Source organism: Periplaneta americana, chromosome 6, assembly GCF_040183065.1.
Source record: "Periplaneta americana isolate PAMFEO1 chromosome 6, P.americana_PAMFEO1_priV1, whole genome shotgun sequence".
NCBI classification, from domain to species: domain Eukaryota; kingdom Metazoa; phylum Arthropoda; class Insecta; order Blattodea; family Blattidae; genus Periplaneta; species Periplaneta americana.
In genome coordinates, this window is record NC_091122.1 from 136,574,591 (window position 1) to 136,594,923 (window position 20,333).

The following is a 20,333-nucleotide window of genomic DNA, read 5'->3' on the forward strand; positions in this document are numbered from 1 at the left end:
CAATGTTGCTAAGTTTAAAATTTCCCACAGCAGCTATCAAGTTCCCGGCGACAACACTCGTCTTTTGTACACCCCGTAACACTACATGACCTCTCTATATCCTTCACGAAGAAAGATAATGTTATCACCTTATTAATGCCTTACATTCCTCAATGCCGGCACATAAGTAACGTTCATGTGGCAACGGTGCATACTGAAATTAGTATCGTTCAAAATCCACCACTGGAACATCATATTTGCTCCTCGACAATACAGTATTGATATTGCGTTGGGTACAGTATTGTGAACGTTATAATAAAGAAATAATATGGCTTGTGATCTTGGCACAGAAATGGATTTAATAGCAGAAGCTGTGGACATGTTTACAAAAAATTTTAAAGGTGAAATTCCAAATGTAGCAGCATGCGCACCGGGAAGGGTAAATTTAATAGGAGACCACACAGATTACAATGATGGTTTTGTACTTCCTATGGTAAGTTAACTTTTAACTTTACAGTCTGTTTATTATCTTATACTAATATTAAATAAAATAGAACATACACATAAGAATTTCAGCTTTGTATGACACGTAGCATGAGGAAAACTGATACTTTGATGTTAGGCAGAAATATCCACGTGAGCGCTAATTAAAATCTGAACATTTCTTAAGTCAGTGACGTTTTACTTAATACAGAATGATTATTTTATTACTATCGATAGATTTTATATGACTGATTATTCCGTACGAGTCTACATCTATAGGCCTACTGGGATACATCCTCTTTAATATAGCTGCGAGATATAGCGAGATTTCCTATTGAATTTTGAAACACTTTAAAGTCGTACAGCATCAAATAGTCGTACCGAAATGTTAAGTAAAATACATACGACAGAGCATTCATAGCAAATAAGTACCTAGATATTTAAATTAATTTATATTAGAGTAGCTACAACATATATTACAGAACACATTCATCCTGACCACAGATCACATCCTGACAGTATTATCACAGTGTATTTCACAGCTTTGCATGGCATGGAAGCGACAATCACGAGTTCGAATCGCACTTGGAATTATAATGTGTGAAGGTAAACTGCGTGATAACCCCAGATTACGGATGTTCCACTGAATTACTTTCCTATACCGAAAATAGACAGATTAAAAGCTGAGTCGCGAAGAACATTTTTTTTTTACTTTGTACGGAGGAGGGACTCGAAGACTTGCACTGCAGCCTGAGGCTTATTGTGCTTACCACTTATTCTGTGAATGATTGGGTAGCCGAACGGCCGCGCTCATGTACAAGTACAGCACGCCGCATCGTGAACTTAACCTGGGCTATCGTATGGATGATGATGATGATGTGAATTAATGATGGCGAAATGAGTCCGAGGTCCAACGTCGTAAGTTACCCAACTTCAATTGGTTGAGGGAAAACCCCGAAAGAAAACTCCAACCAGGTAACTTGTCCCAACTAGGACTTGAACCCGGGCCTGGCTCGTTCCACGGCCACACGCACTAACCGTTACTCCACAGCGGTAGACGAAAAACCCTTCATATAAATATAATGGTCTCTAGTACGGTACCGAAATTAAACTAGTCAGAATATAATAAAATAAGATTTTTATAAATGTCATTGTTCTTCTCTTCTTTTGTAACAAAATATTTATTTCTTAGGCTGTTAATTAGGTACCTATGTATTAAGGTAATACAAGATGAAATTAAAACCTCTAAAAGTAGCTATAAGTACTGGTATGTTTTTATTCACGGTGTTTATTTATGTTTGCAGCCTAATTAACTTGCAAAGCAAAAGAATCTTCCACTTGTAAATTTGGTGTATTGTATTTATTTATTCTCTGTACAATCTAATACAGATTATATGTGCCATAAATTACTGTTATAATTACATTTCGTTTCAAAATCGCAATTCTCATATTGGCAGTCTTCGATATCTCCCATATCACACAGGCACACACCGGATTCTTTAAGAGTTAGATGAGATTATTTAAGTGATATGAGACAAAGAAATTTGAAATTATTTAAATACGTTTTCTCTTCCGTGTGTAGTGTGGGGGGATTCCGGGATTTCACACTCTTAATTTAGATTCCCGTGGTAATTGATATTGTTGAGTAAAGGAGCTGGTCACACTACTCCATTATCTCCTGGCTTAGTTGCTTCATGAGTGATACCTTATTGTTTTCACTATGAGGTTCAAACCTGTCTTCGAACAGTTGACTAAACAACAATTGATATTGTGTAGCTGCCTATTGTAAAGTGTTTCAATATACTATACGCTATTCTATTCTTAATATGTAGTAGTAAGCGATTTTCATAGTTTATCATAGTTAAAATCAGTTTTGTTAAAATTACTTCCTTTTAATTTCATCTCTTTGGGATGTATAATTTATTCTGGTATGTGATGTGTAAGCAGACTTTCCTTATAGCCAATTAAAGATAAACTATCTAAAATAATACTCGAGTGATTAATCCTAAGATTAACGAGAACCTGATAAGTTTCATATTGTGCTATATCTATATATTTTTACACTACAGAAACTAGCCCCAAAGTAAACCATGTAGCAATATATGATCGATCTTATGAGCGTAATATTTTTACTGATAACAGATAAAGAGTTAATCAAAGATTATCTAAGATAGATAAAAATGATTTTGTAAGTACAGACTGCAAGTTTCCAAACAGGGATGCACAGCCCAAATTTGTAGTTTTGAACTGTCTTTTTACCCGTCAGTAGGTATTATTTGGTACAGTACATAGATTTATATTATAGTTGTAATATAAAAAATGTGTTGAATTAAGTTACTTATGAAAAAGTTATTGCTTTTGGAATTTTTAATATCTTGTCTACAAACTGATCATAGAAGCTGTTATATTGTCTAATCAAATAACGTTAGTATAATGAATTAATGAATGGATTAAAATGTTTGACTGATAACATGCAGGCCTACTTACCGCAGTTTGTTGTACACTCCTACAGGTAGGCTACGTGTATAAATTCCCAATTCATGTTCTTAATCAACAAAGAGTAAGACCACATAATTTATGACCAATTCTCTGAGCTGACGAGACAAATAAAAATGGTTCTACTTTGAAGTAACGTTCATATTTAGCAACTTTACACCAGATTAAAGAATCAGCGTTTTGTAATTCTGACTACTTAATTAAGCTTAACTGTCGGTTTATTATTGTCTACATTGTTAAGAGTAGAGGTTTCAAGTACTTCCATTCCCGAGTTACTATAAAAGTTTGGATTTTATGTAAATATACGAACACAATCGTTTGTTTTCAATATTTATTTTATTTCATTTATTTATCTAATGGCTGGTAAATTGATTATAGAATCATTAACCCATAAAGAAAACAACAAATGAACAAACATTAAGAAACAATTTTATAGAAAAACATCTTCCTGGCTTTCCAATAGTTTTCCACTCCTGTGAGTGGCTGCACACCAGGACATACTGAAAGGTGATGTTGATTCATCTCTATATTAGAGTTAGGCCTACACAGTTTGCAGGATGGTGTCTCCAATATCCCAAAACGGAAGAGGTGTTTCGCCAGTAAATCAAGAGTGCAATGCAGACCTACCTCCTTGTTTGCCGCACTGTGGAAATGCTTTGATGCTAAATGGTCTATATTCTTGGCAACAACAAAGAAAATTACAAATTTTGTTTTTAATATTCTCTGCATAAACAGTAATTAATTTACATTACATAATCATGTTTTTATATGTGATACTGTCCCGCACCGTGGTGTCGCGGTCTAAGGCATCCTGCCTAGGACTTGCATTACGAAATGCGCGCTGGTGCCCATCCAGCATCATGATGCACTTGGGGAGCTACGATAGGTAGCAAAAATTCGGTTTTGCAAACCAGCTATAACAGCTGGGGAGATCATCGTGCTACCACACGATATCGCCATACTGGTTGGATGATCGTCCACCTCTGCTTCGGCATGTGGACGTGAGGCCAGCAGCCAGGTGGTCCGTCTTGGCCCTTCAGGGCTGTAGCGCCATGGGTTTACTTTTTATATGTGATACTAATGGAAAATAAGATAGGGATACAGGTAATTCTCAGGGAAGCTACACTTACTAAAGGAAGCACTTTTTTTTCTTCACTGGCTTCTTTGAGATGTACAATATAGAAGTTAGTGATAAACTTGTAGTTTTAGTTAGCAACCACAAATACTTTCAGTATAATGGTAGGGATTGGATTAATTTTGCTCAGGATAGGGACTGATGGCAGGCTTATGTGAGGGTGCAATGAACCTCCAGGTTCCTTAAAGCCATTTGTAAGTAAGTAAGTATAAAAATCGTTTGATACCTGTATATCCCAATGCACTGTTGTAGTTCACTCCCCCAACTGTTACCAATGTAACACTTCATAGGTACAGGATCTCTCTCATGTTATGTTGGTAATTAGTAGAGGGAAAAAGGAGATTTTCCTCCTCTAATGTAGTTCTTCAGGAGAGTTACTAGGATACAAATGAAGATTATGCATACCATTTTTATCAATTTATTTTAATTTTCTTGCGGAGAAAACAGAAGATTTTTTCTTCAGCTCTACTAGAGACAATTTCCTCCAACTAGGTAACAATTCTGCTTTAATGGCAACTAATGAATTATTTGCTTTCATCAGCATATTGATTTATAAGTTTTTGATCAGTATTTATTGATCGTAAAATTGTTACGATTTTTACAAGATATATTTTGTTCTTAAATTAAATTATATAATTTTTATCAGGCCCTTCCACTGGTGACTGTGATAGTTGGCAAGAAGAATGGTTCTGATAAATGTGTTGTTGTATCGGGAGCAAAGGAAGCTGATAGTCCTATCATGGTAGAATTTCCAGTGCCTTCAAAGGAACCACTTAAACCAGGAAGACCAAAATGGGCCAACTATGTAAAAGGAGTTGTACAGAACTTCAAAGGTTGGTAATTTGATAATTACGGATACAGAAATAACTGTTCTGTTACAAATCAAATGATGGTTTAAAACAAGTTCTCTATAAATTAAGAGTTTCAACTACAATTATTATAAAATACAAATTAGTTGGCGATATACTGTATCCGTAGTTCAGTCACAGGAAACATCCTTATAATACTAGCATGTGTATAAGGGTAAAGATTAATTCTTGGGTCCCGTGCTGTGGCGTCGTGGTCTAAGGCAAGCCTACCTAGGACTCGCATTACAGAATGCGTGCTGGTTCGAGTCCTCATGGGGAAAGAAATTTTCTCATGAAATTTCCGCCAGTATATGGGACTGGTGCCCACCCAGCATCGTGATGCACTTGGGGAGCTATGATAGGTAGTGAAATCCGGTTACGCAAACCAGCTATATAATGGCTGGGGGGCTCATAGTGTTAACCACATGATACCTCCATTCTGGTTGGATGACCGTCCACCTCTGCTTCGGCATGTGGCTGTGAGGCCAGCAGCCGGCTGGTCAGTCTTGCCCCTTTGTGGGCTGTAGCGCCACGGATTATTATTATTATTATTATTATTATTATTAATTTTTGGTCCTACAGAATTTATCTGTTATCTTTTATGGTAACAATGGTTATTAGAAGATTGAACTCGACGTAACTCAGTGGTTAGAGCGCTTAGTACGTAGAACCAAGAACCCGGGTTCGATCCCGGCACAGGAGCGAATTTTTCTCCTCTAATAACCACTTGCATATAGGCCTACATGCTTAAAAACTGCTCCACATTTTAGGTGATTTACATACGAGAAATTGTATTCAAACCGAATTATGTTTACTGAAGGAATATATTTTTAAAATAATTTTATAACTATCAGTATTCACGTAAGAAAGAACTAAGAATTGAAAACTTCTGTGATATAATTACAAACAGAGAAAAATGGATGGAGAATCTTAAAAGAACAGATTATAGTCGGATATCGAAACTATTATTACAATAATTCCATAGTTGGAAGGAAGAATATGATGAACATAACAACTCTATGAAGCTAGAACAAGTTACTAACAAGGGTTTATATCGTGTGGAAGAAGAAAAGAAGATGAGAGGAATACACATTGAGTTAATCTTTTTTTTTTTTTAACACAGGCACAGTTGTTGGATTTGATGCAGTAATTTTGACTAATGTCCCAATTGGTGGAGGTGTGTCTAGCAGTGCATCTCTTGAAGTAGCTACATACACTTTCCTAGAAGCTATAACTCAAGACACAAGTACCACGTAAGTAACCAAAACTTACAATTTATCTTTAGTCCCAAAGAATGCTGAAAAGAGATTAATTACAGTTTGGGACTACTTTTAAATATATTTCCTGTCATGAATGGTCTTTTTTTTTCTTAGTTGGTTATTTAACGATGCTGTATCAGCTATTAGGTGAATGGTCTTTAATCAAATCTGTTCATATGAATATTTGAACTTTTTTCATCAATTTTCAATTAACTTTTATAGTTATTAACTTTACAATGTAATGTATTATGGCCAGGATACTATGTTTGTTCGGTTGGCGTGAATAAGCCTAAACACACACACATAGAGCACTTGACAGTTCTTTTCTTTCTTCTGAAATCACTAATAAAATCATAATTAATTGTTATTTTCACTCTACATAACAATTTTATTTAGTAATAACAGGTATTAATTTTCTTGTAATTTTTTTTTTTTTTAAGTGCTCAACATGTTTTGTTTCAGAAAAAAAGAAAAGGCTCTTCTTTGCCAGAAGGCAGAACATGAATTTGCTGGTATGCCTTGTGGAATTATGGACCAATTCATCTCTGTAATGGGAAAATCAGGATGTGCCTTGCTCATTGACTGTCGGTAAAGTTGTTTTCAGTGCCTTAAAATATAGAACTAGACATCTCTGTACATTGTAAATTGTGTTCGAAAATAGAGTGGTTGGGCCACATAATAAGGATGGACGGTAATAGAATACCCAAAATGCTGTTAGATACAAAACTAGGTGGTAAAAGAAGAGTTTTAAGACTTAAATTACGATGGCTGGACCACTCTATGATGTCCAGCATGATCTTGCTAAAGCAGGAATGAAAAAGGAGACGACAGCACTGGAAAAAAATTACTGATCAGCTGTTCTAAAGGAGGTCAAGGCCAAACTCAATGGGCCATAGTACCACAGATAATGAATGCCAACAACCAATCAGTTACTAAGGACCATTTGCATTGGGAGTGTAGATAATGTTAAGAGACATGCATTTTCATACTCATAACCTATTTCTGAACTTTAAAATAACAAATTCACAGATATGAAAAGATAAGATGATGATGGTCATAATCATTAATGCCACTACTACTATTTGCTCTGACGTTTTATGAAGTAAAAGAAACCTATTCAGACATAAGTAATTCTATTATTCCCTTTATCTTCCGATATTACTTTTTCATATAAATTTGTACTTTGAAAGTAATATGAATTTTCATTCCTGACATATATAAAACTGTATATTTTTATACGTAGAAGGGTTACTAGCACTTCTTATAATGTCAAACATTCCAAGTTTACTCTCCTAAGTTTACACGCAGTTTTTCCTTCTTGCTCAAAAGTCCTGTTTTAAGGGGGTGGGATACTTGCCTTTTTCAAGTCTTTGTTGACTAGTCTTTAATTAATATTTTATTTTCCTACTCATTAACATATTTACTACTTCGAAGCTTTAGGTTTTCACGATGATTGTATTGTGGTGTATCTTATGGGTGTTTCAACCACGTTCTAATGAAACAGGAATTTTTTACCATTTACATTTTGAAACTGTTTAATGAATCCAGCTTGAGGAGCATATCACTTTTCACCTCAGATGATTCTATTGTGCTGGGTCCTTTAGACAGAATAATTATTTATTAGCCCAGAAGATGCAGCCAGTATAGTGATATTCAAATTTTACAATATCTATTAAATATAATTTTTTTTGTCATATTATAATATCGTACACAAATAGAGGCTTGTATCAAATGCAAAATATATAACTTCAACATAATCATATTTTTTTATCAAGGTCAATGAAAGAAACAGCAGTTCCAATTAAAGACCCAAATATTGCTGTCATCATCACTAACTCCAATGTAAAACGCAGTTTGGCTACCAGTGCATATGCCGAACGAAGGGAACAGTGTGAGAAAGCTGCAAAGGCACTGGGAAAGTCCAGCTTGCGTGACGTAACAGAAGACGAAGTTGAACGTAAGAAACTTAAATATATATTTGATCGCAAAGTACTGTATTATTTGAAATCACCTTAATCTGAGCCATTGTACTGGAATTTTATTATTTAGTTCAGTTATTTGCTTTATGTGGTTTGTTTCATTTCCATGAAATCATCTTAATTTAAATTCTGTATGAAACAATGCAGAGTCAGTCTATAGTACTTCAGTACACGAAATCTTATTGAAAATTGTATTAACGTAATACAAAATAAGAAAAATCAAGAAATAAAAGAAATGTAGTGCAAGCTTTTGGTCTCTCAATTGTCAAAAATTAATTATTCTCCGAACATAAAACTGATTGTGATAAATGTTTAGAATATATTAGTAAAAAAAGTCCATATAGGCCTACTACCTGTGTACTCCCTTTTCATGTATCAAAATGTTTGTAATTTGATTCTTCTTTTTTGTTTCTGCAGGTCTGAAACCTGTAGACGAAGTACTTCATAAACGTGCAAGGCATGTAGTCACTGAGAACAAACGAACTGAAGATGCAGCAAAGGCACTCCAGGAAGGAAATATAGCAAAGTTTGGGACACTCATGGTCGAAAGCCACAATTCTTTGAAGTTAGTACACACTGCCAGTTGTTAATTATTCTAAACAGAATTCTGATACTAAGAATGGTGGGGTCAAGATACTTATTTAGCCTAATGAAATAAGCAAAAATGAATGCAATTTTATCAATGTTTTCGAAATTTCTTATGCAGATTCATCACAAAAATAAACAGTGCTGTGTAGGCCATACATTTCATCCTTAGTTTACTATATGGTAATGATTACAATTACTTTCGAAAATTTTTAAAACTAGGTAAGGGTGGAGAAACTTCTTTTACTACCCACTAAAACTTCTTTCTCCTTGGCAAGACTTACACCTTTGATCTGTTTCAGTTATTAAACAATATTGAAACAAATTACTTTTAAGGAACATACAACTTAACCTCATTTTTAATGAGATTGATGCTGGTCCTTTATCCCGATGATTCAACAAAATTTAATTGTACACTAGATATATTCCCTCTACTAAAGGTGCGTCTTGGTGCTTCTATTGTATTTTATCAAATTGGAGGAAATCTGTATTTAAAAACTGGAGGAAATATCTATTTGAAAATTAAAAAGCACTCATTTGCATATATTTCTCCACCCCCCTTTTCGATTAGCATCAGTAATAATGTTCTTTATCTGCTAGCAGGCCATAATAGATTCTTGTCATCGGCCTTTTACAACTCTTAGGCCAGAGTTTCCGCATGTCCGTATTAAATGGATTATGCAAGGGGTGACAAGACAAAATGTGACAAATTATTGTCACTGTAATGTATTTCTTCTACATTCGGATAAAGATTTTTCAATTTCAACTTTATCTCCATAGCAGTTCCTTCAATTCTTTAGTTTGTAACAATGCATTTCTTCCAATATTCATTAATTTTTACCCAAATACTTTTATGCCATTATATAAGAATGCTGAATAATTGTACGGTATATTATTACAAACAGTTCGTATGTTCCGAATTTACCTCATTGAGAGCACCAGTTACCTCAGTTTAATAGTACTGTAACAGTTTTATTTGAATTAAAAGCTCCCATCTTGCTACAATTACAATTCACTGATACAGAAAGTACTAAACTTCAACGTTATTTAACAGGCAAGATTACGAAGTATCCTGCACAGAGCTTGATGACTTAGTTGCTGCAGCTTTGGAAGTTGATGGTGTTCTTGGTTCTCGTATGACTGGTGGGGGTTTTGGAGGCTGCACTGTCACATTGGTAAGTCACTGCATATAGCAAGAATAGCTGTTTACACAGAATTTCGGGAATTAGAAACTCTGTTTCTTGTGAATGGCGTTGTGCTTGAGGATGTATAGGATGGCTATGCAGTTTGTATTGTTTTTCTACTACAAATACATTATTTGAAGACCATACAGTGATATATAATAACTTAATAGGCCATACAATGTCATTTCTTTTTAATTGAAAAATTGTAAATATTTTTTACATATTTTAATTTATTACAGGCTCCTAAAGATCTTTCGGATAAAGTTATTGCACATATGAAGAAGAAATACAAGGGAAATCCTGTATTCTATGTAGCTGAACCATCTGAAGGTACTAGAATTTTAACTTTGCCTCGTAAGTAACTCTGAACTAGCATAAAATTGTTTGCGCCAAAGAGAAAATATGAGCTTTATTTTAAGGAATATAGTATATGTAGGGTATCAATCAAAGTATCTTGTATCAATACCATTTTATTAGCTATTAGTGCATTTTCAACTTTTTTTAGCACTAATGAACTGCTAAATTTGTTGAAGTAACAACTATTTAACCTTACTGTGTTAATATTTAAAAAAAAAGTAATAATTTCAATATTAATACAGTAAAGTTAAGAAGTGGTTAATTTAACAAATTTAACAGATGATTAGTTATATAAAAGTGGGTAATCAAGAATGATTTTTTTAGCTTAATCAGTCTAACAATATTAGTAAGATACATGAAAGATTATTTTTTAAACTGAAATACAACCAAAGAATTTCATTCAATATTGATTCCAGCAATCAAAAAATGGTACAAGGAGATTATTTTTATCTCTTGCTACATTTGTAGCACTGCTCATAGAAAAATACAAGTTCCTTTAAATGAACATTATTTTCACTTTATCTTAATCTCGTCCTAAATACAGCTCAATACATACACTGCCATTCTGAAATTTACTTGTGCCATTTTGTTAGTCAGAACGTTTATGATTAAGTGCACAACAATAGAAAATAAATTCTAAGGCTTAGTGACACTGTTCATTTAAGACTGAGTTGTAGCAGCAAGTCACAGTTCCTAGTCTCATGAATTAATATTGTTTAATTCTAGAGTCATAAGCAGTGTAAAATAATTCTACATATGGCAGCATGTGGTTTTGGTATCTTTTCCTATGACTTCACTTTCTTTGTAGTTAAGAGCTTCACATTTTGAAGTGGAAATTTGTAAATTTTTTGGATATTCTCTCTCCATTTTTTATGATTGTAACCGCACTTGTGTATGTCCCCAAGATAGAAAAGCCAAAACTTTTGATTATTTTGGCATGACCTATACAGAACAATTCAAAATTGTTTTCACAAACCAACACAAAATGGTGGTATGTATCAAAGGCTAGATATTGAGACAGAGAACACATAGTAGCGTCAGCAGGTGACAAATTCTAAAGTTTTGGCTTGTTCATCATTAAGATTCGGATAAAGTAGCTATATCAGGATAGGCAGCAGCCGGGTAGCTCAGTTGGTAGAGCAGCTGGCTACGGACTGGAAGGTCCGGGGTTCGATCCCAGGTGGTGACAGGATTTTTTCTCATTGCCAAACTTTCAGAACGGCCCCGAGGTTCACTCAGCCTCCTATAAAATTGAGTACCGGGTCTTTCCCGGGGGTAAAAGGCGGTCAGAGCGTGGTGCCGACCACACCACCTCATTCTAGTGCTGAGGTCATGGAAAGCATAGAGCTCTACCTCCATGCCCCCCAAGTGCCTTCACGGGGATACCTTTACCTTTTTTTTTATATCAGGATAGGCATTCTTGGTCCATGCGTTTTGTTTACAAACATTAACTAGTTGTCACGTGTCCCCCAGCGAACAGTAGTGACGACGTATATTCAGTTTCTATCGTAGGGGTTTTCAAACTGTGCGTCGCAATGCTCTGGTGCATCATCAGTCTTTATCTGGAGCATCACGGCTATATGGGGAAACTAAAATCTACGAGTATAGGCTACATGCAAATTTTGAGTACGTGTATATGTATATATATATATATATATATATATATATATATATATATATAAATAATTCTAATGTTGTATCTTTAAATTTAAAAAAACACAAGCTAGTAATGTAAGCTATTATTTTCTTTAAAAATCAACATCACCAAATCGAACTTCAATTTCCCCCCCCCCCAGGTGTGGTGCGTCATTAGGAAAGTGTAAAATGTGTGAAAGGACCCAAAAATTTTGAGAACTCCTGTCCTATTGGCTGTACTACCCATTCACGGATGTTTTAGATAGGGAGTAGGGAGCGCTCTTCCCAGCAAGTAGAGTTTTAGCTACTGGAAGGGGGTAGTGTTTACTTAGTGTGAAGCAAGTCAAGACCCTATCCTATACAGCCTGTCTTGATACAGCTACTTTATCCGAACCTTATTCATTACAATTTATTATATTATTATTATCTCTCGAAAACAGTAACTGATTGTGTGAACTTCATGTATGTCGAATATTATAACTGCAAAGTTACGTTGTGAACAAAACCACACAAAATCAATAACATTTTAAGTAAAAGAGAAGACAACATAGTATGTATCATGAAACAAATGACGATATTTTATGACCAGAAGCATGTTTTGAGGAACAAAAATTGTTGTTTCAGTAGCACATTTTCAGATAAGAATTTCCTTTCTCAAAGTCGGGATGACTTTCATAACTAACTGTAGGCCTATTAATTTATGACAGCTATACTGTATACGTTAATGTTTCGTGCATCATTGTGATAGTACTGTATATTGCATATATTATGTTTCGTAACACTGTTTTTATTATCATAGCAGCAAGTTAATTAGATATGGAGAACAGTAGTATGTTACAAACAGTTCAACTACTACACAGGCCTATGTATATGATACACATGGGCCACATGTACTCATGCCTAGGGCGGAAAATTCGTAGGAGCAACAAAATTTTGAAAAAATAAAAAATAAATAAAAAAAATAAAGAAAGAAAGAAAAAATCGAGCCGAAATTAAATTTTCGACATTTTCCTACTTTGCTGATGACTCCTTTAGATAGTATCATATTACGTTAAATCGTTGTTATATGCCACTTTTTTTTACAGTTTGACTACTAAATGTCTAAGATTTGCATAAGTTAATTAGCGAGGAGCACACAGTTTTTTTGGGTCCATGGGCCTAGCAATACCTGAATATAGGGCTGCTATTACATCATATCAAATTTATGGATTGATACCAGATAAATGAGAATAAATGTATGAAACATCCCTCACCACAAATTTCATGATCTTGGCTATTAGAAAAATAAAAATTTTCTTAAGACTCACTTGGAGTTTGAAAATAGGTTTCCAGAGTGAAAAACATGTCAACAATGGTGCTCCCAGTGTTATGCTGCATTAAGTATGCGTAAGGTTCAAGCTAGCAAGAGAATCCTTATAATTCATTACTATAACAGTATTGCACTGAATGTAAACAAAACTTTCCCACAAGTAAAATATTTCCACTAAATATTAGACTATTTTGGCATACTGGAATGAGATATCACAGTTTGCAAGTCTCACTCAATTCATAACAGAATAAAAGTAGAATTCTGTATTGAGTTTAATATGACACTAAATACAAACACTTCACGTATCAGATGTCACTGTAAAGTGTATGTCAGAAAATGATTTTTATATGAAGCTTGTTCACATACTGTACATTGCAGTATATAATTCTACAGTTAATACTTTTCAGAAGTGCTCATGTTATTGATAAAGTAGTATACAGTTGCTAGTCCTGAAGATAACCCTAACTAATGTATTACAATTGCACATTTCTATACGCACAATGTTATTCAAATTGTTCAAATATGTATTATCACTCTGTAAATATTAATCTGAAGTAATTCAATATATTATGGAAAAAATACTCGGTAAACTGTGAAGCTTACGAATCTACTCAGTTCTGCATATTATGTTGTACACGTTTTTCATAAAATTAGAAAAAAAATATATAATAGATAATATTTTTATAAATAAATATTGTATATTCACAAATATATATTTTGATAAATCAGAAACAGCACTACAAAGATACAGTTATTACACAATAATGTATCTGTATGTTAGAACTGTAACAGAAGCAATTACACTAAGAGAAAAATATAATTACTTTCATCTAAATGTTATTTTATACTAGCAGTAATCTCAGTGTACTATAATCATTAATCATTATATGGAAATTATTGGTACAAAATGATGAAAATAAAGAAGCACTAATATACGGTACATTAGATTTCTAGTGACTCTGTAATTTTGGAAAATAAAATGAAGTTCATTGATTACTTGTGGAGTTTATATTGTAGTATCAATACGTTTTAAATAATTTGTTATAAATATCCCATGTTTTATTATAATAAATTTGTTCACAGTTGAATCATGCATTTTTACACAAAAAAAAAATTTTGATACACTAACACACTTAAGTAAGCATTTTTTTTCCTTCACAATGTTTCACATTTTTGTCTACAAAAGGGCCCTGTATGCAAGCAGCTTAGCCTGGAAGATTGTGTACAATAATAGAATCTAATGTTTTCAAGATTAGCACATCTACCATTATTTATTAATGGATTCATTTGATAAATGATAACTCCATCACAGTATTTATAAAGTAAAGCAGTAATCCATTGCAGAGCCAACAATTTTTAAGTATGGTACGTCCAAAACATGCAAGAATAATGATGATGATGATATCGAAATATCTCTGATGGAAAATGTTGATTAGTAAATATATCTAATTTCACATTCAGCATTTTCAATACATTGAGAGTTTAAAATTACAGAAAAGTAACAGCAAAATACCTACTATAAATGAAAATCCAGCTGATGAATACTCGTAATTTTGGGTTTTGACCTCCCCCCCCCCTCCCCAGAAAGTATGTAAAACTCAGTAAATACATGAAACGTTTAAGAAATGAAACCAAGGTTTATATTTTCGATTTTTTTGTTTGATGGGTGAGGTTGTTGGCTATATTTTGTGATAGGTTTATGTAGTAAAGGATGATTTATGACAATGTTTGCGTGGCTTTCCTTACATGAACCATCCCTAGGCCTGAGAAGTGTTTATGCTGGAAGTTTCAATGCCCTGTTCCTGCACTTTTCAACCACTTAGTGATGTTTTCCTTTTAATTAAATGAATTTCCGAGAAATTTCTTTCAGTTTGAAAATCAGTTTTAAACAGTAAACATGCTGTTAAATCCTGAAGATGCTATACAAGCCGTCACACTGGTGGAAGATGGGCGTAACATGCATTATACAGGGTGGAAGTGAAATAACCCTGCAGATTTTCAGGGCGAATAGCTCATGTTGTATGTAACAAGAAAGTGCAATATCATATTGGTGGAAAGTTCATAGTTTTCTCAGAAAAAAAGGTCCCCCCCCCCCCAAATGTTTAGCACCCTTTTATTCGGAAACTATTTTGTCCATATCGATAGAAAATGTAATAAAGAATCATTTATTCCTCTGGCGTATTTCAATAGCTTGGACGGTTTTCGTGTAAATTTAATTTAAAAACCACTAATTTCAAGCCACTGAATGTTGCGAAAGATTACTATGATAGTGGCGATGTTGCCCGACCGCTGAAACTTTCAATTTAATTTTCTAATTAACCATGCATTTAATTACAAAACGTAATATAGATTTTCTATTTCTTTAACCTGCAGGGTTATTTCACTTTTATCCTGTATTGCATGAGTGCTGGGAACTACAGCTTCTACGATTTCCAGAACTGTACGAAGTAAAAAATAAATACTATTATATTCTGCTCTCAAAGCTAAGTTCACGTGTTGTATCTTTATTTTTTTGTACCAATTACATTTAATTCTCTCTCCTAAATCTACTATATATATAATAATAATATTTACATAGTTTTCCTACAGCACTATATTATGACGAATTGTTACTTAAATTCTTCAGCTCCATCATGAGGAAGGCCTTTGTATTGGGATCCGTTACTTTGCTCATTATAATTTCCTTCGCCTTCTCTCCCCCATCCTCGTACATTTTGGTCACTTCCTCAGCATACTGTATCCACACGCAGTTAGCACATCCAGACATGCAACACGTTGTTGGCTCTTCTGGTAATGACGCCTCTTCAGTACCTTGCTCTTTTTCAGAGCCCTTAGCTTCACTGCACATTTCTTTACCTTTATTTATAAGTGTACTTCGATACAGCATAGGTAATAATTTGACTATAGTAGTCTTCGTACAACTGGAACTATAAACCTACAAATAAGACCTTGGCAAGTGTTAAGTACTTAACAAATAGTGCGATATATATAAATTATAGTGATATCACACAATGATGTAAACACAATTCACAATTACATTATGACTATAAAACCATGCTGGGTTTGCAGTAAAAGACCTGCCCATGGGCAAAACACTATGAATGAATGAATGAATGTCTATCCAATAGCTGTAAACGCAACTAATGAGGAGTGTACACCTGATAACAGGTTTCGCTTAGTACATAAACCTGTGTTATCTGTCCACACTATGAAACACAAAATCTTCCTGCGCTCAACACTCAATCCAGGAGAAATGTACACACTATTGCTTCGGCAGTCACGTTCGATCTATAATAGTAAGACGCAGCAGACGGAATTTACCTAGTGCCTTTCTCCAATTGGCTGGGCTAAAATTCACCAATTTCGATTGTGTTTAAAATCATTAATATAGTCAGTGACATTTTATTATGAATTTAATCAAGAAGTGCTGGTGAAGTTTTCCTCTTTTCATTAACTTGTATTCAAGTGTAATTCAGAAATAAGAATTTGAATGTCAATCTAAGTCATTTGTCCTTGCTGACAATAAGTGTATGTAAAATAAATTTAAGCATATTACAACAAAGTAAATTTTTAACTTACATTTCTGAGTGTAGGAGTATTTTTCCATTTCATTTCAAAATGTATCAGTAAATAAAAAATAATAATTCACAGCTTTTATTAGCAACAACGTCAATTATAGCAGAAAAACAGAAATTCTTACTACTATAATCCCGTAACACATTCCAAACTCCTTTATTCAGTAAGCTTACTCATATATCAGCGGAATATAGCGGAATTTTAGCTGTTCCATAGCGGATTCCGTGTTTCAATAGTTGGGCATAGGTACTGCATATTATGCGCTTTACCCTGAGAGAATTACCAGTAAGGCGTAGGCGTGAGACAGCCACAGAGCTATCGCAGCTACTCGGCAGAAATGGGGAAAATGTTGGTAGCTATACTCCGTTCCATAATGTTTGACAGGCGACATAAACATTGCCGGCAGAAAATGAAGGATAATTGCTATTGAACCAATAGCAGAGGTCTCATTCCATGCTTATCTTGAAGTTGGGCGGTCTGAAGCGTTCTATCACTGCCCAACTTCAAGACAAGCGTGGAATGAAACCTCTGTTATTGGTTGAATAGCAATAAATACTTCTCCCCTCCTCTGCTGGCAATATTTACTTCGCCTGTCTGACATTATGGAACAAAGTATACATTAAAAAAACTGAGACGATTAAATGCAATTTTCTCTATCAATAACTCCGCAACCTTTCAGTTACCATTAACGATCCATCATCTAAATATATGAAAGACCTGTAGGCCTATTATTTTTTTCTTATTATGTTCTTAGCTGTGATAAATTTGATATAAATTAATTATTTTCTAATATGTTTTATTCACAGCAGATGTGACTAAAAATACTGGCATTAATTATAGACGTTAAACTATTTTAAATAAAATTTTATAAATACCGGTACCGTAAGAACAAGTTAACAGTGATAATGATTGTTACGAAATTTTATTTTAATTAGGGCCTATTAGGATTATGTGCATACCTGTAAAGTGCGTTGCATGGAAGATATAAGTACTATATTTGCCATTTTCTGCAACAAAAAAAAGACTCAATTCTATAATAAACTGTCATATCGTATTACAAATATCTGCAGTGCTATATTCGCCACTTTATTCACTAATCACTCAAAAAGTTAAGATTCGTGAAGGCTAGAACAGGTGCATACCGTACGTATAAATAGCGATCAAGTAGGCAGTGCTGTATTCTTTGTATGTACATGCACTTGCGGTTTAATAATGTACAATTAGTGCAGACAGCCGTCTATAGTGACAATATTAATTTGCCACTTTATTCACTAATCACTCAAAAAGTTAAGATTCGTGAAGGCTAGAACAGGTGCATACCGTACGTATAAATAGCGATCAAGTAGGCAGTGCTGTATTCTTTGTATGTACATGCACTTGCGGTTTAATAATGTACAATTAGTGCAGACAGCCGTCTATAGTGACAATATTAATTTGCGCGTTCTTCCCTTTCATATGCACATTGTGCACTATTCCTTTTTTATTATTAAATAATGTACACACTTTCATGCAACAACTTTTTTTTTTTGCGTAATAATTCAAAATTTGATTTGTACCGGTAACTAATATCGCATATTGTTTGATTATGTAGGATCATTGTTGCCGCGGCCTAAACAGAGGATAACAATATACCTACCGTTTTGTAGTATTATAGATACAACTCCTCCAAATGTATGCTATATCACGTTTCGTTAATGTTATTAATGTATTTCGGCTAAAATTACAGTTGTACATCTCGTTACAGTAATGACATTACTGGGTAGATTTGCATTATGTTTGGAGGAAATAATCTATGTACGAAATTTAAAAAGACATAATTGTGTCTTAAAACATATGAAATACATTTAAATTACAGCAAATTAACGTAATCTAATCTATACTATACTACAATTAAATATGCCTACGGTACAACTAATTCAGAACTATAAGTCATCATTTCGCGCTCATCTTATTTGACAGCCAAATAAAAATATATGAGTACATTAGCAATACAGTTTTTGATTGTGATTTGTTTCTTCGGTAGCTCAAATTTTAAGTGGAAACAAGTCTTTCTGTAAGAAGAAGATCCACGTCTTCATACATTAGTTAAGTATGTAGGTTTCCTATTATTGAATAATGCGAATACCGGGAAAAAGCCACTTCGGTGCAATTTTTGTTTCGTTTCATCACTCATTCATTACTCAGCATCATTAGTATTATAAGAACATGGATTAGGTCAACTGGCTTATTCCGTCCTCATAATTCAAGATAGAAACTGATCCTTCCAACACTTTCTGGGACGACTGATACCTCTCTTCCCAGATGTCTGTATTCCAGAAGTCTGTGGGGCCAGTTATTCTTATAAGTATGTCTTGATAATGTTTATTATATTAATTGCAATATGTAGCTATTTTCTGACGTCCTCATTACTTCTATGGTCATATAATGTAAATCGTGCAAGCGGACACACTCGTAATAGTCTCATCTCAGCAGCTTCCAAGACATCTGATGTGAGAGACCATGTTTAGGATCCATACATCAAGGATGGAATTTCCGGGTTTTGTAAAACTATTTCAGATATAACTTTCTTTTAATCATTGTTCTTTTTATAGTTCACAGGAGCTATTGAAATGTTGCTACTATAAGTATTTTCTTAACACTTGAGAGTATATGAGAGACATTGCAGCCTCAAAAGCGTTTACCTGTTCTATAATCCATAGCCTAATGTTATCTATTACAGTTTTTTTTTTCCAGAGCGAATTCGTATACAGTAAATTCCACAGTTTTAGTCTTTTTTAATGTTCGTGTACTGTTTTGCAATGATGTAATTAATAAATTGCTCTTTGTAGATTGTCCTCGGAATCAGCAAAAAATATTTTGTCACATAGCCTATACGAATTCACACCGGAGAGAAGCCTTTTCAATGCAATTTCCTGTGTTACATGTTTCATGTATACACATGGAAACAAACCATTCCAATGTGAATAGTGTGAAATAGTAGGCCTAATTTTTATGGTACCATACGGGAGAGTAAAGTACGATTTTATTCCATTATTTTCTCGTTGCATACGGTATTTTGAGAATTAGAGCCTAATGGTATCTAAATCAGAGTAGCCTATATAAGAAAATTTTAATTTCAAATTCTAGGCCTATTGTTGGTAACGTGTTGCATTTTAAGAAGAGATGAATGTGTTTATTTTATTGTTGGTAGGCCTAACTACTAAGATTTCAAAATCATCCGTCCTCAAGTGAGGTTGACCACTGGGATCCGGAATTAACAAAATATAAAAGATAAAGGGAAATGAAACGAGCAAAATACTGATTCGATTTGTACATTAAAACAAAAATTTACGTGTTAACATATAGATGATAGTGTAAAATTTGAAGAGAGGCCTTAGAATTTCCATCACAATCTTCTGAACCTCATAAAAGGGAATTTTAAAGGATGTAAGGATATTACATGTAAATTTTGGTAAACAACCCCTCGCTCCAAATAGTAAGCCTGCAACATCCCAGTTGTAAAGCGAAA

The 20,333-nt window shown here is 34.0% G+C and overlaps 2 protein-coding genes across 2 annotated transcripts in view; one reads left to right on the plus strand and one right to left on the minus strand.

The window, feature by feature from the left end:
* The window catches only part of LOC138701774 (uncharacterized), a 233,051-nt gene that overhangs the window by 30,180 nt on the left and 182,538 nt on the right, over positions 1-20,333 (minus strand). The window lies entirely within an intron of this gene.
* Positions 35-14,245, plus strand: LOC138701775 (galactokinase-like). Its single transcript, XM_069829025.1, has 8 exons — positions 35-472; positions 4,740-4,926; positions 6,065-6,194; positions 6,663-6,788; positions 7,976-8,157; positions 8,597-8,744; positions 9,819-9,939; positions 10,188-14,245. Exons 1-8 carry the CDS (start codon positions 308-310, stop codon positions 10,308-10,310), a joined length of 1,182 nt encoding a protein of 393 aa, XP_069685126.1. The 5' UTR covers positions 35-307; the 3' UTR covers positions 10,311-14,245.